Raw genomic sequence first — 23,061 nt, forward strand, 5'->3', positions numbered from 1 at the left:
CATACACACCGATGACAGTGAATGAAAGTAAAGTTTGCTTGTGTTTGTAAGTAACGTTTCATTTCGCAAAAAACTTTTCTATGAATAGTTTGTATTTTATCGCAACTTTAATGAAAAAAAAAAAACAATTTGCAATAATAAAGACTTGAGTTCATTTATTGAGAACTTTTATAAAATTGACATGTATTAATTATTTTAAATGTATCATTTTTTTTGTAAGTTCAAAACGAAAATTAGTATAAAATTGTACCTAAATATTTTGGCAAAATTGGATTAGCTTTTTTATTTATCAATAGCTGTGTAATGTAATTTCATCTTAACACAACGTACGGCAAATCTTTTTTTCTTAGGGTAAAATTATCTACCAAAAAGTTTATCTACATACTCATGCTGCTATCTGTAATTAGTACATGTATAATTTCTGTATCCTATTTGAACTTTTCTTCATGCATGTTGGATACACTCAACCTCTCCATCCATTCCATTTTCCACGCTTTCCACGCACCTATACATCGGTAAAGTAGCTTTTCATCCTAGGCGGTCAACAATAAAATATTGGGCCTGTTCTTTACATTTTGGCGACCCAAGCTCAAATGATTTTTTCATTTTGTCACTTCTTCCCAGCATAGCACACTCGTTGTAATGAGGATATTTTTTTTGTTAAGGGATATAAATAAAAACCAAATTTAGATGTTTTATCGCATAGTTTATTAATATTTCAGTAGACCCTTTACCAAATTATTTATAAGTAAATAAATATAACTACATACTTGGTAGTAAGTACCATTCCTTTAGCTTATTAAATCGTCAGAGATGATAGGACGATAATTCTTTTCAACCGCAAATAAACTTTTATCATAAAAACAAGCAAAACAGCTATATCGCAAACATTTCACTATACATATATATATATATAAATAAATAACATTTGTATTTTTATATATTCTCTCTTTGTAAATATATAACTCTGAATGTGAAATTCACACTTTTAAATATTATAATCTGTTTAAATAAATTTCGAAAAAATCTTTTTCTTACATTTCTATACTCTTTCAATTATTACTGTTCTAAGGCACAATCTGCTAACATGATATTATATCTATCACTCATTATTCCGTACCGGTTACTAACGAAAAGTATTCTTTATTAGTAAATATGTTATTTCTTAACCATAACACAATAAATGTAACAGAAAAAATATCAACGAAGTTATCAATCTCTCTACTTTTACAAATAATTGCTTTTATAATGATTTATCTATCTTACAAAGTACACACATAACAACTTAAAACAAAAATTATAATGTTGGTAAGCTGTGATTTGGTATTAAGGTGAGGACTGCTATACTAAAGCATTTCTTTATAACAAGTAAGAGTATATCCTTTGAAACCTGTTCATTGACTATATATTTAGACTGCAGTGACAACTTGTATTGACACAATATTGTTCAATTCAATTTCCAAGCAGTGGCTTTTAGGTTTCTCAACTGAGCACTGATTGTTCCGCCAGTGTCGCGTTGATGGGGGTGGCTCGAAGGAGATTGATCGGTGATAGATGTTCCAAAATTTGATCAACTTACAAAGCTGATCAACAGCTATGTAGTAAAGAGTAATATTAGTCACACTCAAACCTATAACACATTATTGTTGTATCTGTTGTTTCAAAGATAATGTAAAGCAGGAATAGGTCGTTGACGGTGGCTTCAATGAAATGAAACGTAAAGTTTGATATTTTCAACTAGTTAATCATTCATTCAAAAAAAAAATAACCATAAATACAACCAGTGACTCCTTTGTTAACTATGTTGAATTAAACTAGTTAAATTAAAAACGGTTAACAGTTGAAACATTGTAGTTTTATCATTATCAACGGTTGATTCAACTAGTTGGTTAAATCAACGCCCATCCCTATTAAGGGATTATATGTGTCAATACAAGTCTCACTGCAGTCAAAGTCTATAGTAAGATAAACATTTAACTCCAACAATGTCTTCAAATTTTGAAGACTTAAAACTTGTTCAACCAACTTATATATTTCTGACAATATTCATTGACAAGAAAGAAGTTACCATTATTAAAATGATCTCATTTAAAATGTTCTAAATAAAATACGATATTATTAATTGCTTATTATTTCCTTAATTATATTTGCACATTCATTTCAAAAACTTCATTCATGCCAACAAATATTACTTTTACCTGATTAATTTTTAACAATTGTAATAAACCACACTCACGGAATGTTTGCCATAATATGTTTAAAAAGGGATTTAAAAAATACTGGTGTATATCAATTACTATTTTACTTTGTAATTATATACATTTGTGGTTTTTTTGTGTCCATATCTCCATTCTATGTTGCTACCACACAAAAAAATAAAATATATACCTCAAAAGGTGAAAAACATTGAATAGGCTACTGCTAACAAAAATAAATCAAACATGTGTTTCAATTTATATTTTTTGCACTAATTAAGTAGTTATTGAATACATTTTCACTCAATATTCGATTTATTAGAGTCGCAGTGTTGCCATTTATGTAGATAATTATATTTCTATGATTCCGTAAAACTCTTCAATTCAGAAAAAAAAACATTTTATAATTAAGATCTCTTCTTAATTTTATATCTATAATCTATAAATATATTAACTCTATTAAATATTAAAGGCAATATCTATCGTTAGATATGGACGGATTAAGTAAAGGCGCCCAATGGGGTTACCGATTAATAATATTAATAGCTCTTAAATAAATCTATACTATGTCGCGGTGTAACGGTAGGGACCATATTATATATTCAATTCTACATATAATAACCAACAATGAAACAGCATAATATAAGAATCTCTATAAATAAATATGTAGCTAGTTTCAGGTAACTCACTAGGTCCAATGTCGGGGACGGACTTACCGCACACCGGTACTAATCTATTAGCAACGTTATAACAAAACAAAATATATAACTTCGTTGGTAAACATAATTTCAGTTCCACACTAAGTCAATTTAGTAAACTTAACAGGCAAGACCACAACCGATATTAAGTACTTATTAGCTACAGGAATGTCAATCTCAGGTTAGGGATAACTTCAATAGGAATGGATCGGAACAATCATATATTAAGTTATATCCAATTCTAATTGCATCCGTGATGAAACATATTTTATACTTATATGAAAATAGTACCGCATACAAATTTAATTCTAATTTCGATAATTTTTAAGCAGTTTTTTTTTTTCGTCAAACTGTTTGAGCACCCAACAATAAATAGTAGTTAGTTACGTTTTTTTTTTACGTTAATAGCAGTTTGAGTCGTTGCCAATTAATAATTTAATAAAAATAATAAAATAAAACAATTATATAATAAAGGCACCGGATACAAGCACGCGATAACTCGTGATTTATCATAAATCCTGAGAAATCGGAATGTAGAAGAAAACTATACTTTTTGTGCGAACAGAACACGTAACATTTTTCGACTTGAGCCTTGTTCAAATCATTGAGCAAATATGCCTTTTCCCTAATAGTTTCGTATCATTTTAACTTATTAATAAGGCTGATATTTTTAAGTACATAATGTTTAGTTCTAAATCTGTGTAATTTAGAATAAATAAATAATAAACAACATAATATTTTTAAAACTTGTACATTAAGTATTAGTCGTGGACTTGCATCACATGCACTAAGACAACATAAAACGGAATGTAGAATTTAATTCCTGTCTGTCATAATAATCACAATAATAAACAATATTGGGAAAGTAGGCTTAGCCTTTTCTAATAATCTTGTCAACATTGATATATATAAATATATTATTTTGTACACTCTTCAATTTAAGTTTTAAAAAACAGTTGTAAAATTGACTATCGCACCAAAATACCTCGTAATAAATTTACTTTCGAATGTTCACGTACTGTTAAGTACTATAAAATAAAATAAAAACAATAAATAAAATTAAAAAAAATTATAAAGACAAAAAAAAATTCAAAGTATCACTTAATTTCCCCACCAAAGACTCTGGTATTGGTTGAAAAATCTCAAATAACATGGAATGCATCATGTTACAATGGAATGTAAAATCTCTTCAGTTAACAATTTTTTTTTCTTTCTATCTAAGTGAATTTCAAATTGTACCTAAAATTCCAACTATCTCATACCCTTTAAATATTAAATTATCCATACAAATAACCAATCATTAACTATTATAACAACTAAATAACTTTCAAAGTAATTTGCACTTTTTTTTAATAACAGCTTCGGGGGGACGTTCAGCGTAAGACAAATTCGAAGACTTTCACCTTGGCGTGCTGATAAAATCCACATTTTAAAAAGAAAAAAAAAAACGATTGGAATAATCATGGAGTGCATTAAATGCGTTAGAATCAAAAGATGGAAGGTGAAGTGACTTCGAAGTGTTTACGTAATATGCACAAAAATTATGCAAAATGTGCATTAAGTCAATTGAAATCGAACGGCCCCCCTGCAAACAGTCATTGATGACTTTTGCTCAGCAAGTGGGAGTTGAATTCATAGACATTGCAACACTGTTCCCCGCAGATGTTACATTTCCATGGATTTGAGTCGCAATGGCATCCCTTATGCAGGAAGTATAATGTGGAATCTGGGAACGTAATGGAGCAGAATGTACATACGAGAGAAGAAGGCAGCATGGCCGCGTCACCGTGCGTAGATGTTATCATACCGCCTTCTGATGGTGAGGCTCGGGATGCCTGGAATTCAAATTCAATTGTAATGTTTCAAATGTAAATAAAACTTCTGAATGACTAAAGTGATTGAATATTGCAATACACTAGTTCAGGGGTAGCCAACTTGATCATATCAGATATCTATTGTTTACTGACTCATAATAAAAAGTACTACATAATAGGTCAGTACTCTTTTATTTTTTTAAAAGAGATTTCATAAAACTGACAATTATTCTTATCAAATGACTATTTATGTTATGTTTTGCGTATTTATATTTTTTCCTTGCTACAATCGACTGGACTTAGAGTCGCGGTCAACCTGTTGGCCACCCCTGCACTAGATCGCGTTGATGACGTTTGAAACTATCATTCCACGCATTTACCATAAAATGTGTCATCCGCAAGTTTAATCTCAGAAAATGACATCAAACTATTCCAATGGACAAATTGTAATAATGTGGAGAAAAAAAATATTACATCCATACATATTAACAAAATTAGAATGTGTCTAATAGTATCGAAAAATAAAATATTTCACACACATGACATATTTTCGTAGCTAATAACGAAAAAACAATTTTTTTAATTTTCGTCTGTCTGTCTATCTGCATATCCGTCCGGTAAACACCGGAACGATTTTGTCTTGGGAAGGTTTTTTTTGTTCATTTATGTGTAGAAGTCGCAGGCGACCACTAGTATAATATATAAATCTCCTAAATGAAGATTAAATAATACACTTACATTATTCCCCCGAGATCTGCCTCGCGCCGATATGCGTCTACGCAAATCTTCCCGCAATAGGCTTTTGAGCGGTGAGACTTTGATCAAAGACGACAGACTGGAGGAGACGCCGCGCTTGTCCACACTGTTCGCTTCACCATCACGTTCACCACTGCCTCCCTCTTCCTGTGTGTTTGGTTCCTGAAACATTGCAGTCCATGCAAATGTTTGGATGGATGGATGTTTGAAGGTATCTCCAATACGGCTCAATGCATCTCAATGAAATTTAGCATAGATGTAGATCATAAGAATACATAGACTATTTATTAAGTTTTTTTTTCTACGCGGACGGAGTCGCGAGCGACAGCTAGTCTCTATAAACTTGTAAACCATGAACTAGACTTATACAATCGAAACTGGATAAGCAAGAGTCCAACCACATTAATTTTCTCGCTCACAGAGATTTATCGGTTATCAAAGTTCAACTGTGCTGTGCGGAAGAATCGCAGATGCGTTGCCGGCCTTAGAAATAGTAATACACGCTTCTTGAAAGACCCTAAATCGTAGCGGTTTGGAAATACCGCCGATGATAGACCATTCCATAATTATCAACATATATAAAAGAAAGTCGTGTTAGTAACACTTTATAACTCAAGATCGGTCAAACTGATTTAGCTAAAAATTGATGGGGAGGTAGCTTAGAACTAGGAGACAGACATAGGAAGTTTTTTATTTTGTGTGCATTTTTTTTATTCCGCGCGAACGGAGTCGCGTGTAAAAGCTAGTATTAACTATTTTAAGGAAACTTTAAAACTACTCTATGGATATCAAAAATACCATTTAATGTAGAGATCAGAGGTTGCAATATTATCTGATAACAAATTTTAGTTCTACCATTATTACAAACAGGAAATAAGCTACAGTTGTTTAAAAATATGTTACAAAATATTTTATAATAGTTAATTTTAAAAATTAAATTATCATTAACATTAAATATCTTGATTTGTAAATTAAGATTTAACATTACATTAATTACTCTATTTCATCATTATATCATTACATCCTAATAATTAGAAAATTGCTCAAATGTTTCATTATATTTTTGAGTTCGTAAATCAAAAATCATCACTTCATTTAATGTGTTATCACTTGAGTTATAAAATATCAAAAGAATATTATTAATTAAAGTTGAATAATAAATAATATTTACCTGTTTTATGGGTATGAGAGTAATTGATGGTGTAATGTTGGTGGGAAGACCAGCTGATAAGGAGCTGCTGGCCACGGCGCTGTCACCAGACTGCGGTGAACTTGGGCCTTCCCCATTCATTCGCGACTCTGATAACAAAATATTACTAAATTAATAATATAAATAAATCAAAAATATTTCCTACAATTTCATTATTACTTACCACAGATTATTAATAAATAATTATTTTATTGTAATGTATTATAGTATTGTGACAGTATATTAAATATACATCATTAATAAAATAATTTTCATTACTCATTACTTACAAAATTTAATAAAAGTTAATTACTATACCTGAATTACCTAAATGGTTGGACTGGCCGGGTGAATATGTTTCGTTGTTATCAGGCATTGATATTTCTACATGTGGTGTCAAATAGTGCATAGGAGGTGTAGCATTATCTACGGACCGTTCTCCATTACTGTCACCACTGTCCGAATAAGCAGCAGCAACGGAAACAGAAAGACCGGAACCCAGTGACCCTAAGGCGTTTATTGTACTGGGGTCCATCGTACCATCAGCATAAGCTGCATTTGCAATACCAGCAGCCAAAAGTGACACTGAATTATTCCCAGGACCAGGATTATCTAAATCAATGCCATGCCTGTAAAGGAAAAATATAATTAAAAACAATACGGCTAAAATTAATAATCTTCACAAAAATAAAACTACATTTTACCTGTTAAAGAAATGAACTCTCAAGCTCTTCATAGTAGGAGCACGGTAGCTACAGAGTGGGCAAGTCTTAACAAGGTCATGCTGACCTACATGTTCATTTTGAAAATGTGCACGCATAGCAATTTGTCGTTGGAAACCTCGATTACAAATTGGGCAATGATATGGCAAGCTTTTTGTGTGAGTTGTAAAGTGTTCAGCTAAATGATCTTTCCTGAAGAATCTTTTTTGGCAAACGCGACACTCGTATGGTTTAACACCTGTGTGTCGCATTTTATGCCTGCGCATGTTGGCGCCATTTGAAAACTTCATATTGCACACATCACATTCAAAAAGTTTTCGGTGCGGTCGCGCATCCGTATTTTGTGCTGCTGCCACATTGTTGTTGTCCGGAGAACACTGGGCCATATGTGTAGTCAACGCTCTACTGCTTAGGGTACTGAAACTGTTGCAGGTTGTACATTTCAATAATGTACTATTTCCCCTCCTTGGAGTATCTTTACTGGCGGTTGCTACCTGAAATTAACAACAAGAAAAACTAATAAGTGATAATATAATTAGATATTAAGCTTTACTTACACAACGGTATGTGATTAGTACTTATGATTAATAAACTCTATTGGCAATTTACTATAATAAATAATTATTGCCTTGAAGCAAAAGATAATGAAAAACATTATACAACACATCATAAATAGTGAAAATAAGAGACACATGTTTGATGTAAATATTTGTAGTGATGTTTTAAATATAACTTAAAACCCAGTATAAGGATAATTTGTTAGTATATCATTTAAGCAAAATACTTTCAGTGTGTACTATTGGATGTACACTTAGGTTACATATACAAATATAAACATACATAATGCCTTAATGAATTAAAAACATTAGTACATGAAAAAGATGTAAGATTTTTAGTTATAATACTGACCGGTTCATTTTTAACTGTTGTTAAGTTCGGCGATACCGTGCCTGAATCGGCCTCTGTTTCCCCTTTTGATGACATCACATTACCAGGTCGCGGCCTTTCTGATCATCACTCTCCCTCCTCGAGCGTCTACGAACATAAAGTACAAAACTCGTATCACATTTGCTATTTCTTACATTTAAATGTTCTAACACGAAGTAATATTTGCTCCGTAATCAAAAAATCACGATATAAGTTAATCTGCGAAGAATGGCGAGGTGACCCATTTACGAAAACATACGAATTATCGACTCGCGATAGTCTATTTTTAAACGTTATCTATTGTATCCTACGCTTATCCTGTAGAACCAAAGCAAAATATGTAAACTAAAACTTGAATGTTAAAAAAATAATTGAGCAACACAATTTGCTTACTTGATAGTCTGTCTTGATACGTCGACAGGCTGAACAGCGGTAATTTAGGGAGAGATCGCTATGTGGCCTAATTCAATGCTTGAACTCTATGCACAAAATACGTGTTACGCGAATAACTGTATATGAACGAATAAGTGGGTCTCTACCATAAGCTCATATTGATTGAACACAAAATTACGTTATCACACTTAAATTACTTTATTAAATTTGTATATGTATGAAAAGAAATCACAAACATTTAACCATGCCCATTCTGTAGCACTACCTACTTTTGCTTGACTGCGAGACGAGACGAGACTGCGATGGACGGGACTGCGATGTGTTCGTTCGCATTCGGTTCGGTCCAGGGCTGGATTTATCCTTTCAAAAAATTATTTTCTACATTGATAATTTGAGTTACTTTATTGTTCATAATTTCACGTTTATGACAACATTTCTGTTAAAAATCCAAAATTCCCATAGGAAATATTGTAATTTTATGAAAATTATGGAGTAGAGCTATGTGAATTTTGTGTTATTCATAGGATCGTCAAATAACAATAACGTTTTGAGAAATAGTGTTTTTCCAGAATGGAATTTACGATGTAAAATGTGCGGAAAACACTACACATCATTGGGATGACAATATTTAGGGTTTCAATAGGAACATTTTATTATGTTTAAATATATGTTTCATTTTATATTGGAATAAAATTGAATTGATACGTAACATTTACACACAACTTGCTGACATTTTGCTATGTAAAATGGTTATGGTAAAAATTGGTGCTAACAATTAATATTATACTATTTTGATAGTAAATTCAACCCTGGTTGTGATAAACCAAACTGTGGTTCAAAGATTTGTCTTTTTACGAAATAAAATAATAACCCGCGACTAGTAACACTGCTTTGATTTTTTTTTGAATCTTTAACAACACTTGCTTTCAATCTAAGCTTTCAACAGCTTGCAGCTCTTATAAATTATAGTCTAGAAGCTTAAACTGACCACTTAATTCACTGCAATATAAAGTTTATTATTTTCCGTGATTATCCTTATATTTATAAGTACCCTTAACACCTATTGTGACCTAGACGAAATTCAGTAGTTTCTGACGAATTCTATAAAAGCTTTTATTAAATATTGCTTTTATATTACTTTTTTAATCAGTGTCAGAATGGGTCTTATATTATCTGTTGGCTTTATGTTTAGATGAAATAATTTATCTGTTTATCGCAAACACTCTACTTTTCTCTATTCTACAAATATTCTTTGATTTACTCTATGAATCTGTCAAAACATCAAAAAACTGGAAACTGGACTGGAATATTGACGAATATTCAGATAGATTTGGTTTTAGTGATTTTCGTTAGCGTAATATTTTGATGATAAAATAATATAGAAATCAAAAACTACGAAGATTTTCGCGATACAAACCCAAGAAAATTACAAATATTTCAGGAATGTAGTAAATTTTTCCTATATTTTACTACGTCTGTTATGACAAATTACAAAACGGAAGCCTTCTTTAAAAAACTTACAACTTTTGTTTAAACATCTAAAATGTGTTCTCCTTCAATCTTATCATTTTTTAGTCAGTGGAGGCTATGGATTCGGCCTTTCTTTATTGCTTTATATTTTATATTAGTTATAATTTTAGTACCGTTATTGGTAATTCATTCTATTAACAATGGGTTTACGAAATCTGACCAAGGTTCTTTAGTTGCTGGTGGATTTGTTTTGATGGCTTTACCGATATCGATATGGCAAATAACGCAACATATTGTTCATTATACGAAACCGTCGCTACAAAAGCATATAATCAGGTACTGATAATTTAATTCAATTAAAAACAAGTTTTTAATATGTTGCTTATTCCAGTTACATTAATAGTATTGTTCTTTAAAGAAACTAAATATTTCTTTCTAAACTCTCCAACAATTCATTTTCTTATTAGTTTTATAAATATATTTTGATACATGTTACAGAATACTATGGATGGTTCCAATATATGCATTGAATGCATGGATAGGTTTGGAATTTCCTGAGCAATCAATCTACATGGACTCCTTGAGGGAGTGCTATGAAGCTTATGTGATATATAACTTTATGATATATTTATTAAATTATCTAAACGATGGTCAAGAATTGGAAGCAGTGCTTGAAACAAAACCTCAAGTCTATCATATATTTCCTTTATGCTGCTTAACACCATGGGAAATGGGGAGGTGGGTCATTTTTAAATTTTACAATGTAACTTTAATTCACTATACATTTATAATTAATGTTAAAACTACACTTTAGTATTCAGACAACATCGAAATGAATAAAAAAAGAGCAAATTGTGTCTAGAATATTTTTTTTAAATCAAAATAGTTTGGTGTTATATTTTTTATTTCTAAAGTAATAAATGTTTTTGATTGTTTTCAGTGAATTTGTGCATAACTGTAAGCATGGAATACTGCAATATACATTGGTGAGACCTCTGACTACTGTAATATCAATGATATGTGAACTATGTGGTGTGTATGGAGAAAGTGACTTCAGCTCCAATGTGGCCTTCCCTTATATAATAGCCATTAACAATCTGTCACAGTTTGTGGCCATGTATTGCTTGGTGTTATTCTACAGAGCAAACCGTGAAGAACTTAAACCAATGAAACCTATTGGGAAATTTCTTTGTATCAAAGCCGTTGTTTTCTTCTCTTTCTTGTAAGTTTTATTTATATAATACAACAATGGTTAATTTAATACTAAATTTATTTTATTAATCTTTGGGTAAATGTAAAAAGATGAAGATTAAAAGTTTCAGTATAAGAAATTAAGTATTTTATCACATGATATAATTTAGACCTATTTAAAAATCTTATAATTTCATGACTACTAATTTGTTGGTTCCCATTTGCCTTATTTAAAGGATGTTTGATTTCTATTTAGTTTTCTTTTGTGCTTTGTTTTTACAGCCAAGGTGTTATTATCAATATTTTGGTATACTGTGGAGTGATATCAACAATATTTGATATATCTGACAAAGATAAGATAAAAGTCATATCTTCAAAATTACAGGCGAGTACATTTTGAAAATTTTAATTGGTCATTATAATATTTATGTACCTGTTGAAAAGAGTTACATCTCTTATGGAATCTATTAAGAGATGAAACATTTTTCATTGTATGGATCATATTGACGAGCTTAAATAAATTCGCATTCACTGTTATAGGATTTCCTCATTTGCATTGAAATGTTCCTGGCAGCAATTGCCCATCACTACAGTTTCTCATACAAACCATTTGTGTCTCCGTTTGACCCTGATCGCTCCTGTCTTGGCTCATTCTTGGCAATGTGGGATGTTTCCGATGTGAAAAGAGATATAACTGAACATCTTGGTGTAGTTGGTAAGTAAATGTATATTTTTGTAATCTATTGAACATAAGTTCATTTAATCTTTTTTTAGATAAAGTTGTATAAAACACAACATCTTTTCACTTAAGATGGTAAGATATGATATGATAGATATGATTAGATATGATATTGTGGTAATTTCAGCCAAGTTATAGATGAATGAATACTCTGATATAGTAAATTCTTTATATATATTATCTAAATGTAGGCATTCTTAAAAAGGTTCCTTACTAATTATTAAAAGAGATTATTAAACACATTTATTATTGTTGTCCGCAACTCTATCCGCATTGAATTAAATATTATGCTTCTTCAGTAAACAAAATTATTTCCACTATCCGGTGTGGACGTTCCCGAAGCAGTCAGCCGGCCTCGCCCGCTCTACATCGGGCGACGGTTTCGGTGCAGCCACATGTCACTATTTAGCGAAATCTTGAATAAAATTGATTCGGTCTATGATAGTTCCGAATACATCAGCAATTTTTTATTAAAAGTACCCATCAAATTGATCCTGCCATTTTAAAGTTTACCCGGAACAAGAGTGGACAGGCATTAATTTTAAAAATTGTTTTTTGTTATAAGTACCGAAAATACATTATGTGCTTGAAATGTGAAAATTTTATTTTTATATTAGACTCTCCACTTTTTATTATTTGTGCAGAAGAGCAGAATGTATTGTCAAACCTTACATTTTCTATTTGAAAAGCCACAAGACACATTTTTTTTTTCGTTCAAGTATCATGGCAGTTATATTTTATGGTAAAAAAATTATAATTCTGGGTATTGGTGAAATCTAATTTGCATTACAACCGGTTTGGTTATACTAAATTATTTAAATAACTGGTTGTTAAACTGTATAAATAGATTATTTGAACATTTTCCTCTATTGATGTTGAAATCACGTTATATGGTTTTTCCCATAAACTTGATCTTTATTAGAGGTTTTAATGACTAATGTTTTTATTTCTAGGAAGTACATTCAGTAGGCGTCTGAGAGGCAAATCTATGTATCATATGGCACGAGGTTATGATGAAAGTTCTAGATTAGTGACTGAACCGGTACCGTCCAGTTCAGCGCCGAATTTGACAATGGATACGGAACCACCAAATGTTGATATACGTTCAACGACATATGGTTCAATAGAGAACACAGTAACAACAGGTTCATTGAACTCTGAAACTGAACCACTGCTCACTGATGTTACTAACGGAATAGATCCGAAGGTCTAATAATTAAGGTTATTTATATATATTATATAAAAAGGAAGATTTTCTGCATAATATGAATGTGATAATTGTAATGTATGCATAAGTTGTTTGTTGCATTCCCTGTGGATATTTCTAATTATTATTTGTACTTAACCAAAAGTATTTATAATAATAAATTGAAATGTAAACAATGTTTCTTTCGATAGATCTTGATGAATTGTATTTTTTTACATATTAAATTATAATTGTTTATTTTTTAGCAAAGTGACAATACAATTTAATAAGTTAGATGTTCATTTTGACACTTTTAAATTGTATTTGCATGAAATCACAGAAATTATATACTATATAGATTAGCTAGTCATCAGATCTAGATAGTTTATAAGAAATATAATATAAATATATATTATAATTTGTTTACATATGTGATATATGTTATATGTTAATGTAAATGTATAATTGCATATTTATAAACTTGCATACATGTTTTTAATATTAGTTGTCTAAAATTTACTTATGTAATCATATATTTGTATGCATTTTAAGTTGTGATATTGCACTTTACTGTTAAATAACATTTAAATAAAGATAAATGTTTATGTTATTGCAATGTTTAAAATAATACATGATAATTTTTTAATATAAGTGTTTTATTCCGATTCAATAATTTAATCTATATATATAAAAGAAAGTCGTGTGTTACACTATTTATAACTCAAGAACGGTTGAATTGATTTGACTGAAAATTGGTGGGCAGGTAGCTTAGAACTAGGAAACGGACATAGGATCATTTTTACCCCGTTTTCTATTTTTTATTCCGCGCGGACGGAGTCGCGGGTAAAAGCTAGTATTAAATATATTTATTGGACATAGAATAAAAAAGTTATAAATATATGAGTAAACATTTATTAAAAAAATTACTGTTTAAGTATAAATTGAGAAGTGTTAGAAATATTTCGTTTTGTGTTCACTTCATTGATATAAATATTGCAAGGTGTGTATAACTAGCGAATATGCTTTATATGGTCCCAAATATAGGCGATTGAGAGCTAAGAGTTATCAAATCAAATTAAGTACTTATAATTTGAAGATTAATGTTCAAACCTTATTTCTAAATAATGCTGAGCATATGGATTATTGTACTATATACAAAATTGCAATTATTTCTTATGTAAGATAAATTTAATGCACTAGCTTATAAATATGATCCATTTTTATGTACTTCAATATGATATGTTTTCTGCTTAAATATAAAAAAAAAGATCACACTCATGTTACTGAAGATTAGGCGGGTTAAATAACTTTACTAACTTTGTTCATATTATTTGTTCTAATAAATTATGTTTCTAAAATGAAAAAAAAAATTGAAAATTGCATATCTAGCCTATTAATTTATAAAGCCTCTGAGGTAACTTGATTATGGCATAAAATTATATATTCAGATATATAAAGATTAGCATTTTTTAAATACATATTAATATTATTCTAATATAATTTAGATAAAGCTTATAATTTTATGTATATATACATTAAGTAACAGCATCGGCTAAAGGTTTGTACAAAATACGTAATTTTTATATTAATGGTAATGAAAAGCTAAATAATTATGATCACTTTAAATTGTGCTTTTTAAACTAGTCCTCACATTTCAATTCATTTCTGGTTCTATAAAAATTTTCTAAAGCACTCAAACCAGCTTTAAGACTGTTCATTTCAATTTTGTTCCATATTGTCCCCATAATTATGTAATAGAAACAAAAACCTGTTATCACTATTTTTACGAAATCAGCTAGTATATTATTAGGCCAATAACCTACCGTACCTAATAGGAACATGAATAGAAGTCCTCCGCAAGTTAGAAATAGACGTTTTGATTTTGTTATAGTTATTTTAGCATCTTGACATACTTTTATAGCTTGATTAATTGTGTTATCAAACCGATCATCAGCGCTTTGTTGTCTTTGACTGGTCTTTTTGGCATTTATCTCTCTGATTCTTAATTCTAATGAAACAGCATTGTGATCGGAATAAGAGAAGTCTTCACCCGGCACTCTGTCTTCAAGTGGGTTCCCGAAATTTACAACATCAGCCTAAAAAGTTCCAACATGATTAATGATCATTTTCATAAAAAACTAAATTTAAAAAAGTGATTAGGCTTTTTACATGTCATCATGGGTTAATTCTTTTTGAAAATCAATGATAACACTGTTTTGTACAGGAATTTCAGACATGGGAATTCACAATGACATTTTAAAGGTTATTAAACTAAAATTACCTCCCAAGAATTACTCAGTTTGAACAGTATATGGTCAATTCTTTTTCCTTCTGGCGCAGTTTTAGTCATCTTAGCATCTGAATAACTATTGTTAACATTATCACATGTGCCGGATGCTTTAGCAATGGCTGAGTTATTGCCTTCACATTTCATTACGTAAGGATCTAATAATACTGGTAGCTGAGTGATCAATCTGAGGAAAAAATGATTAAATTAATGTTTTCTTGTGTCATTATATTAATGGTAATTTATATATTAACTAGCTGTCGCCCGCGACTTCGTCCGCGCCGTATTAGTCCCCTATGTGTTCTTTCAGACTATGCTCTACATCTACGCCAAATATCATTAAGATCTGTTGAGCCGTTCCGTAGTTACCTTCAAACAAACATCCATCCATTCAAATATTCGAATTTATAATATAAGTAAGATAGAAAAATACATGTTGCAAATGGTGATAATACTTATCATAAACTGAGTACCAAAACGAAAAATTACGGTGAAGGAAAACATCGTGATGCAACCTGCACATATCTGAGAAGAAATTCTATGATATGTGTGAAGTCAACCAACCCGCACTTGGCCAGCGTGGTTGACTATGGCCTAGTCACCCCTAAAATTGGGGTAGGCTCCGAGCCCCTCGGTGGGGACGTATAGTGAGCTGATGATGAATGAGTACCAAAATGATAAAACAAAAGTTTAAAGTTCAAGTAAAATGGATAAAATAAAAAAAATAACCTATTTTTACTTTCAATTAGAATTGATTCATTTCTAGAGCTATGAATTAACCTTTTTACACACAACAAACTTAACCTTTATTTCTTTCAAATCAAATTCATCCATACACTGCAGATTAGTTGAAATATAATTTTATGTAATACCTGAAAGACAAATCACCGGGAGCGGTGTTCAAATCTCCAGCGAGTATGGACACATCAGCAGGAGATGTGGTAAGATTAACAAACTCCGCAGTGGAGTATGCTTGCAGCACCCTGTGTGCTAAGTACATGTCATCTTCATGGTATTCTGCATGCAGCTGTAAAAAAAATTATATTACAAAATAGCAAACAAGTAAATTGCAATTCAACAGTGATTTAGCCATTTACATTTGCAATATGTTTAAAAGTTGCAGGCAATGTATGCTTTTTTTATCTACACAGGAAAAGGTACAGAAAAAAAGTATAATTGTAATTGATTGGTTTTTATATCCATAACCTTTTTTTCACCAAACTATAAAATCTAAAATTGACTGGGTTATAAGTTACTACAAATAATATAAAATATCCAGCCGTAACTAAGATATTGTTGTAAAATGACTTACATGTGTGCAATATACATTTATGAGTTTGTCTTCATATCTAATTCTACATAAGCCCACTCCCTTCCCTCCAAACCAATCACCATGATGTATCTTGTGAATATAGCCATTTAGAGGCCATTGATGGAAAAACACATCCTGAATCAGCCATTTAGAAAATACACATAAGCCCGATCCCAGAACTCCACTGAAACGGATGTAATTTGTTATTTACAAAACATGCTTGATATATTTCAATTATATAAAAATTTAGCATAAAAAGTTAGAATAGATTTCATGCAAGCTGTAAGAATACAATATTTATCAATACTATGCCATGTTAAAACAGAGTAGTGCTATAGAAAAGATTGTTTCTAAAATAAAGTTTAGAGTTTATATATTTACCTATAAAAATAATGAGAGTAAGGAAGAACTTTCTTAAGACTGTCTTTTAAAAACAAATAGTCTTTTTCACTCCATATCTCTTGAAGACATACAATGTTATGTGAACTTTGCATAAGATACTTTGCAATCGCTTCTATTCTTTCTTTGCGATTTTTCGATACACCTGGTATTCCCCTAAAATATTTGAAAATATTATTTTTGGTCTAATATTTTAAAAGGAATTAAAAATTCACGAACAAAGGAAAGCTTAGTATTTACCAGCAATTCAAGGTGAAAATATTTAGGGTGAAGTCCATTATGTCTTGATATTTACTCCTTAATTATTTTTATTTACCGTCTGTTACTTTTAAAAATTACTAGTAAGTACAAAGAAAAGGTTATCTGTTACAGGTTAAAAAATAAATCTACTTGCATTCTTTATAAAAACAATCAGTATGACCTAAAATTAATACTACAGGTATTTTGTATTTCCTGTAAGAAAAATCTTTGCCTGCGTGGAATAACGAGATTTCGATTCGAATCAACCCGACACTGACAGCGGTCAGCATGACAATGACATTTTTCGTTGATTTTTTTATTAATATATTCTGGCCTGGATACTAGTTCTTTTGGCCGATTTTTCGTTGAATAGTGCTTGTGTTGCTTTATATGTTACATATTATGCTGCATTCAGAATTAGACTGTAATTGATAGCTTGGTTCTAGGGTGAATAAATCATGTGTACGAGATAATTTTTGGTTTCGATATTATGCAGATACTCCAATTTTATTGATAAGTAGTTTATTTATTCTATACCCATTATTGGTTTTTTAATTTTTAACTAAAAGAGAATATTGTAATTAAATGTTTATTTTAATAATTATTGATGTTGTGTATTGTTGAATACTTTACATTTTTCAAGGACCGTTTCAGTTAATCCAGCAAGTTTAAGTGCAGTCGTCACTTTTAGAGTATCCTTATCTTTTCTGTGTTTACGTCCATTTGCTAATGATTTTACTTTTCTTCTTGGCACAACTCCATTTTCGTGTATTTTTAAATGCTCCTTTAATTTTGCCTAGAATGATATGTATAATTTACAATGATGAAAGAAAAATTCCAAATTCCTGAGCGTCAATATGATTGAAAATAAAAATACCTGACTGCTATAATCCGCTTCACAAATGTTACAAATATGTTTGAGTTTCTTATGTTTTACTAATATGTGTTGTGTAAGATTACTATTTCTTGTGTAACGCCTGAAAAACATAACAAAAATCAGTACAAAAAAGTATTTAGAGGAGTATTTAAAAGAAGAATTTTAGCTTAATGATGTTGTGTATGCGCATGTGATTGTCTCATATTTTTCATGTTTATTAAAACATTTCAATAACAGAAACATAAAAATATAATTTGTAATAACCTGAAGCAGTTTGAGTAAGGACAAGCAAATGTTCTTCTCAGATTTTCGGCATTTGAATGTATCTTCAAATGTCGGATAATGTGAATTCTTTGAGTATAAGCTCTTCCACATTCATCACAAATGTATTCTGAAACACAGAATTTATCAAATTACTTAGTGTAATATTTATCTTAATAAATTACACATACACAACTAACGCCTGTAACCCAGAGGGGTAGGCAGAGATTACGGACCTCCATTTGGTGTGGCCAAATGAACCTCCGCAATCAACTTTTCGCCATTTCGGCAGACGGAGCGTGATGGATGGCAAGCCGCGTCGTCGTCTTTTTTCCCCGGGTATCCACCCATATGTGCGCGTTGCATTTCGATGTTTTCCTTCACCGTACGAACGTCGGATAAATGTACATATGTAAACCGAAAAACACATTGGTACATGGCGGGATTCGAACCCAGGACCAGTAGATTGCAAATCTAGTGCTTAACCCCTGAGCCACCGACGCGCTTACTTAATAATTTATGCCATTGCAAATGTCTTTGATATGTTGGTATTACCCAAAAAATATGGTTGGTATAGTATACTAGCTGTCGCCCGCGGAATTAAAAAAAACTTAATAAGTATTTTTTGTGTTATGCCACACTATGTTCCACATCTGTGTCAATTTTCATCAAGAAGTTTTGAGCTGTTCTGGAGATACTTTCTAACAAACAAGCATCCATTCATCCCCCCAAATATTCACATTTATTATTAGTGAGATAAGATTGTACATACTTTTGGCACAATGTTCAGATTTTCTATGCTTTTGGTACTTGGACCATTGGTTAAATGTTGAGGAACATTCATCACAGGTATAGGTTTTGTGGCATCGCATATGTCTCTTCTTTTCATAGAGAGTAACAAATTCTTTTGAGCAAATTTCACAACTGAAATAAAAATAAACATATAAGATAACTTTAATGAGTACACAATGAAGCAAGGAAAAACTTACCATAGTTTAGATTATGTAATCAGGGTTAGCTAACATTTATTTATTAAGTAAAACTAATAACAAACCTGAATGCTTTAACTCCATTATGTATATACATGTGAGCACTTAGTTGATGTTTCTTTCTACATTGTGCTTTACAACAATCACACACAAACGGCAGATTGATCACATGCTTTTGTCTTATATGCTTCTTTAGATTTTGTCTATTTGAATAAGTTTTACAACATTGTGGGCAACTGTAAGGAAATAATTAATAACTCAGATTTTCATTATATATTTGTTTGTACTTATTTTTTTTTGGAAACTTTGATTTTGGAAATATACCTGTATATAATATTCTTTTTCTCTTTTTCATGGACACTGGCTATATGACGATTCAAATGACTTTTGTTTGAGTAAGCCTTACAACAATTTTCCCATGTGCATGGAAAAGGTTTCTGTAACATTTTTATGATAGTTAAAATTTTGTTTGTATTAGATATAATAAATGCTTAATTATATAACTTACAATATTTAAATGACTTAGCAAGTGTTGTTCTAATCTGTATGGTCTATTGTATTTGTTGTTACAGCCAGCTTGAGTACAAACATATACTTTTGCATCTTTACTTGACATGTTAAAAATCTTGGATACACATTTGTACAGTCAATGAATTGTTTCGAATGTTTTATGATTTTAATTAGATACACTGTTCTTTATAAAGTGGAATACATCTTACATAAATAAAAAGTTCATTGAAACAATAATCGTGTTCAATATTTCAAATGACTTATCTATTACTAAAGAGAAAAATACACTGCAAGCATTCAAACTGCGCTTTCAAATCTCCACAAAATGTTCAATATAACATATTCATATTTTGATATTCAAAATTAATTTTAAATTTCAAATTAGCAATACAATTTGCATCGGCAATGGCATGGCATGGTAATGACAGATGTCAATTGGTCAATCCAATTATAATCATGATTGTTGTGAATGTTACATGTTGCAAATATTTATACTTTCTAAATTGTAATAAATCATTGTTAGGTTTCTTGCATATTTGACATCATATGTTTCTCTCATTTAATATTTATTACACGTTTTAAAACAGACATTCACTTGAGACTTCTAAAAAATATTTTTACACCAGCATTAAGCCCGTGAAATGGTACTATTTTGAATTTAAAATGGCCATACTTTTTAATTTTTATCTAAGTAAATGACACATGTGTGTCAGTTTATATTGCCCTTCCATTCGTATTATTTTTTCGCAATAAATTTACAACATACGTGCATGACATATTTTTCTATCTCATATATTTTAATTGGTTTTAAGATTTCATTAATTTTATTTCAAAGTACCAATAAAATACATTTGAACAAGAAATTTACATCAGCTGTCGTACGTAAACAAAGGGAATGTCAATGGTAGTAGAACACGAAAGTGCGTTGTGATAATATCAAGCATAATGGATGTGGACGGTTCAGCTCTTTCTGGGGAGATAGACCAAAATTTGTTATTACAGTTCAGTTGTATGAATACAACTGACAGGGAAGAACTGATAGGACAAATGCAGAGATTGTTGGGGCCCACTTTAAATTATAATACAGCAAGTTTCTTTCTGGACATGAGTAACTGGTAAAAATCAATTTGAAGTGTCGTATTTTACTCAATATTGTTCGTTTTTATATTATTTCAATCATTTAATCTTTTTCAGGAACTTACAAGCTGCTATTTGTTGTTATTTAGACTATAGTTTACCTCCAAAACTTCCATCCATGTCATTAAAGAGTGCTCAAAATCCGGAAACTGCAGTTAGCCCAGGTTCTGGGTAAGATTCAGTACTAGATAATTTTTCTTTCAATTAAAATCTATGTTATGTTTATTATTATAAATAAATGTTGTGCAAGACAATTTTTTTATTTAGTGATAGGATTTAACATTTTATGCAGTAAGTCAGCTAACACTGTCTTATTTTTTGTATATCTGTAGATTCAGTTAGCATGTCATTAAAACAAAAGCTGATAATGTTAAAGTTTCTGATTACAGTTTTGAACAAAGCTGGAGTATTACCAATACAGGAGCGGAAGCGTGGCCTGGAAGCTGTAGACTGATACATGCAGGGGGGGAACATTTTGGTGCAACTCCGACATATCTCCCCGCCTTACCTCCAGGACATTCAATTACTGTGACCATGAAGTTACAGGCACCAAGTACACCTGGTACACATAGAACTTATTTCCATGTTGTGACTGATAAAGGTGACCAAATAGGAGGTAAAATCAGTTATTGATATATTGCTAAATAATTCACAGTAGTATTGTGAAATTAATTTTTAATTGGCTGGTAGTAAATGAAATCCATAAGTTTAGTATGGCATTTTTACAATTTATTTTAATATTCACACCTTCAGTGAATAATTCAAATGCAATTTTTTTTTAATTCTACAATCTTCAAAACTTTTCACATTTCAAGTATTAAAAATAATACATTTTTAACATACCATTTGGCATATTTTATAAGAAATGTGGTGAAAACTAAAATAGAAATCTACACAGTAAAATATTAAATCTTAATGAATCATGTGTTATTTTATTACATCAAATGCATTGAAAAGAGTTATTAGGGAATAATACATATAACTTTTTTTGTTGTATGGGTTCATATATATCCTATATAAATAATTTTGTTATATTTCAGACACATTATGGGCAGAGGTAACAGTTGAGTCTGAAACGACTTTAGCTCTTGCAGAGCAATTAGCAGCTTTGCCTGTACCTAGTAGTAGATTGGATGAGGGTATGTCTCAGGTATGTATGAATTTAGTAATTATTGAATCAAAAATAAATATACTACAGTTTTGACAGTTTCACAACTGGAAGAATGATTAGTGTCATACTTAAAAAAATATGTTGAAATATGTGCCGGGCTGAGGTAGTATTAAATATAAAATTATGTTACATAAACTTTGGCACATGTTATAAATTTGCATAAGTCATTTATTGTTGGAAATTTTCCTCTTAGATTTGGACATTCAACTTCAAACAGATTTAAAGCTAAACTGAGTGTATATCCCACACTTGTATAAAAAATTTATCAATAATTAGTCGATTTGACTTAATTTTAACTGTAGTCTTTATGTTGCGAAATACTTGTTTTATATTTTTTTAATTTCCAGGTGCCATCACAAGATGACCAAATGTGTTGATGAATTGAAAATGATTTTTTGTTACAAAATGCATCTTAATTATTCAATATATACTGTATTAAGGTTGCTATAGTTATATAAACTGTATGCTGATATAGCAATATTAATTTTGTTTTAACACAAAATGGGGCTAATAAAGTAAACACATTGTACAAAATGCTATTGTAATATACAGTAGAAATGTTTAATATCAAATAAGGCAATAAGACTCGTGAATTTGT

The 23,061-nt window shown here is 30.6% G+C and overlaps 5 protein-coding genes across 8 annotated transcripts; 2 read left to right on the forward strand and 3 right to left on the reverse strand.

Moving 5' to 3' along the window:
* Nucleotides 1-3,974: 3,974 nt before the first annotated feature.
* Nucleotides 3,975-9,042, reverse strand: LOC106713544 (zinc finger protein sdz-12). Of its 3 annotated transcripts, none has more exons than XM_014506361.2 (7): nt 8,964-9,042; nt 8,284-8,409; nt 7,357-7,868; nt 6,971-7,281; nt 6,635-6,762; nt 5,446-5,625; nt 3,975-4,728 (listed from the first exon to the last, which is right to left on the reverse strand). In XM_014506361.2, exons 2-7 carry the CDS (start codon nt 8,356-8,358, stop codon nt 4,489-4,491), a joined length of 1,446 nt encoding a protein of 481 aa, XP_014361847.2. In that variant the 5' UTR covers nt 8,359-8,409; nt 8,964-9,042; the 3' UTR covers nt 3,975-4,488. The 3 variants fall into 3 exon arrangements, with proteins under 3 accessions (XP_014361847.2, XP_045533827.1, XP_045533826.1); XM_045677871.1 differs by having other exon boundaries at nt 6,980-7,281; nt 8,695-8,998; XM_045677870.1 differs by having other exon boundaries at nt 8,695-8,998.
* Nucleotides 9,043-9,996: 954 nt separating this feature from the next.
* LOC106713553 (transmembrane protein 184C) lies at nt 9,997-13,311 on the forward strand. The gene is made up of 6 exons (XM_014506377.2): nt 9,997-10,500; nt 10,663-10,902; nt 11,105-11,386; nt 11,638-11,740; nt 11,896-12,070; nt 13,048-13,311. The coding sequence occupies exons 1-6, from the start codon at nt 10,238-10,240 to the stop codon at nt 13,305-13,307; spliced, it is 1,323 nt and encodes a 440-aa protein (XP_014361863.1). The 5' UTR covers nt 9,997-10,237; the 3' UTR covers nt 13,308-13,311.
* Nucleotides 13,312-14,836: 1,525 nt separating this feature from the next.
* Nucleotides 14,837-17,815, reverse strand: LOC106713554 (putative neutral sphingomyelinase). 2 transcript variants are annotated; one of them, XM_014506378.2, is made up of 6 exons: nt 17,519-17,815; nt 17,261-17,434; nt 16,880-17,063; nt 16,440-16,594; nt 15,562-15,754; nt 14,837-15,376 (listed from the first exon to the last, which is right to left on the reverse strand). In XM_014506378.2, exons 1-6 carry the CDS (start codon nt 17,554-17,556, stop codon nt 14,921-14,923), a joined length of 1,200 nt encoding a protein of 399 aa, XP_014361864.2. In that variant the 5' UTR covers nt 17,557-17,815; the 3' UTR covers nt 14,837-14,920. The 2 variants fall into 2 exon arrangements, with proteins under 2 accessions (XP_014361864.2, XP_045533968.1); XM_045678012.1 differs by lacking the exon at nt 17,261-17,434 and having other exon boundaries at nt 17,519-17,814.
* Nucleotides 17,816-18,119: 304 nt separating this feature from the next.
* LOC106707545 (gastrula zinc finger protein XlCGF7.1-like) lies at nt 18,120-20,394 on the reverse strand. The gene is made up of 7 exons (XM_045678044.1): nt 20,154-20,394; nt 19,970-20,082; nt 19,711-19,881; nt 19,429-19,580; nt 18,660-18,786; nt 18,396-18,495; nt 18,120-18,314 (listed from the first exon to the last, which is right to left on the reverse strand). The coding sequence occupies exons 1-7, from the start codon at nt 20,259-20,261 to the stop codon at nt 18,120-18,122; spliced, it is 966 nt and encodes a 321-aa protein (XP_045534000.1). The 5' UTR covers nt 20,262-20,394.
* A 467-nt stretch (nt 20,395-20,861) lies between these two features.
* LOC106713529 (protein ILRUN) lies at nt 20,862-23,041 on the forward strand. Its single transcript, XM_014506343.2, has 5 exons — nt 20,862-21,270; nt 21,350-21,463; nt 21,682-21,908; nt 22,333-22,442; nt 22,811-23,041. Exons 1-5 carry the CDS (start codon nt 21,101-21,103, stop codon nt 22,838-22,840), a joined length of 651 nt encoding a protein of 216 aa, XP_014361829.2. The 5' UTR covers nt 20,862-21,100; the 3' UTR covers nt 22,841-23,041.
* Nucleotides 23,042-23,061: the final 20 nt, after the last annotated feature.

This window comes from Papilio machaon, chromosome 5 (genome assembly GCF_912999745.1).
Source record: "Papilio machaon chromosome 5, ilPapMach1.1, whole genome shotgun sequence".
Classification (NCBI taxonomy): Eukaryota; Metazoa; Arthropoda; class Insecta; order Lepidoptera; family Papilionidae; genus Papilio; species Papilio machaon.

What these genes read in the sequence shown, in the direction of transcription:
- LOC106713554 (XM_014506378.2), bottom strand. Translation starts at nt 17,556, where the DNA reads ATGGACTTCACCCTAAATATTTTCACCTTGAATTGCTG. An exon ending in TAAATGTATATTGCACACAT is followed by an intron (nt 16,595 to 16,879) that starts GTAAGTCATTTT and finishes TTTTTTTTACAG; the next exon opens with CTGCATGCAGAATACCATGA. An exon ending in CCCGGTGATTTGTCTTTCAG is followed by an intron (nt 15,755 to 16,439) that starts GTATTACATAAA and finishes TTTTTTCCTCAG; the next exon opens with ATTGATCACTCAGCTACCAG.
- LOC106713553 (XM_014506377.2), top strand. Translation starts at nt 10,238, where the DNA reads ATGTGTTCTCCTTCAATCTTATCATTTTTTAGTCAGTGGAGGCTATGG. An exon ending in GTTGTTTTCTTCTCTTTCTT is followed by an intron (nt 11,387 to 11,637) that starts GTAAGTTTTATT and finishes TTGTTTTTACAG; the next exon opens with CCAAGGTGTTATTATCAATA. An exon ending in TCATATCTTCAAAATTACAG is followed by an intron (nt 11,741 to 11,895) that starts GCGAGTACATTT and finishes TCACTGTTATAG; the next exon opens with GATTTCCTCATTTGCATTGA.
- LOC106713529 (XM_014506343.2), top strand. Translation starts at nt 21,101, where the DNA reads ATGGATGTGGACGGTTCAGCTCTTTCTGGGGAGATAGACCAAAATTTG. An exon ending in TTTCTGGACATGAGTAACTG is followed by an intron (nt 21,271 to 21,349) that starts GTAAAAATCAAT and finishes AATCTTTTTCAG; the next exon opens with GAACTTACAAGCTGCTATTT. An exon ending in GCAGTTAGCCCAGGTTCTGG is followed by an intron (nt 21,464 to 21,681) that starts GTAAGATTCAGT and finishes TTCTGATTACAG; the next exon opens with TTTTGAACAAAGCTGGAGTA.
- LOC106713544 (XM_014506361.2), bottom strand. Translation starts at nt 8,358, where the DNA reads ATGTCATCAAAAGGGGAAACAGAGGCCGATTCAGGCACGGTATCGCCG. An exon ending in CAACAGTTAAAAATGAACCG is followed by an intron (nt 7,869 to 8,283) that starts GTCAGTATTATA and finishes TGTTAATTTCAG; the next exon opens with GTAGCAACCGCCAGTAAAGA. An exon ending in CAACCATTTAGGTAATTCAG is followed by an intron (nt 6,763 to 6,970) that starts GTATAGTAATTA and finishes TTTTGTTATCAG; the next exon opens with AGTCGCGAATGAATGGGGAA.
- LOC106707545 (XM_045678044.1), bottom strand. Translation starts at nt 20,261, where the DNA reads ATGTCAAGTAAAGATGCAAAAGTATATGTTTGTACTCAAGCTGGCTGT. An exon ending in AAAAAGAATATTATATACAG is followed by an intron (nt 19,882 to 19,969) that starts GTATATTTCCAA and finishes ATTTCCTTACAG; the next exon opens with TTGCCCACAATGTTGTAAAA. An exon ending in CCTTACTCAAACTGCTTCAG is followed by an intron (nt 18,496 to 18,659) that starts GTTATTACAAAT and finishes TATGTTTTTCAG; the next exon opens with GCGTTACACAAGAAATAGTA.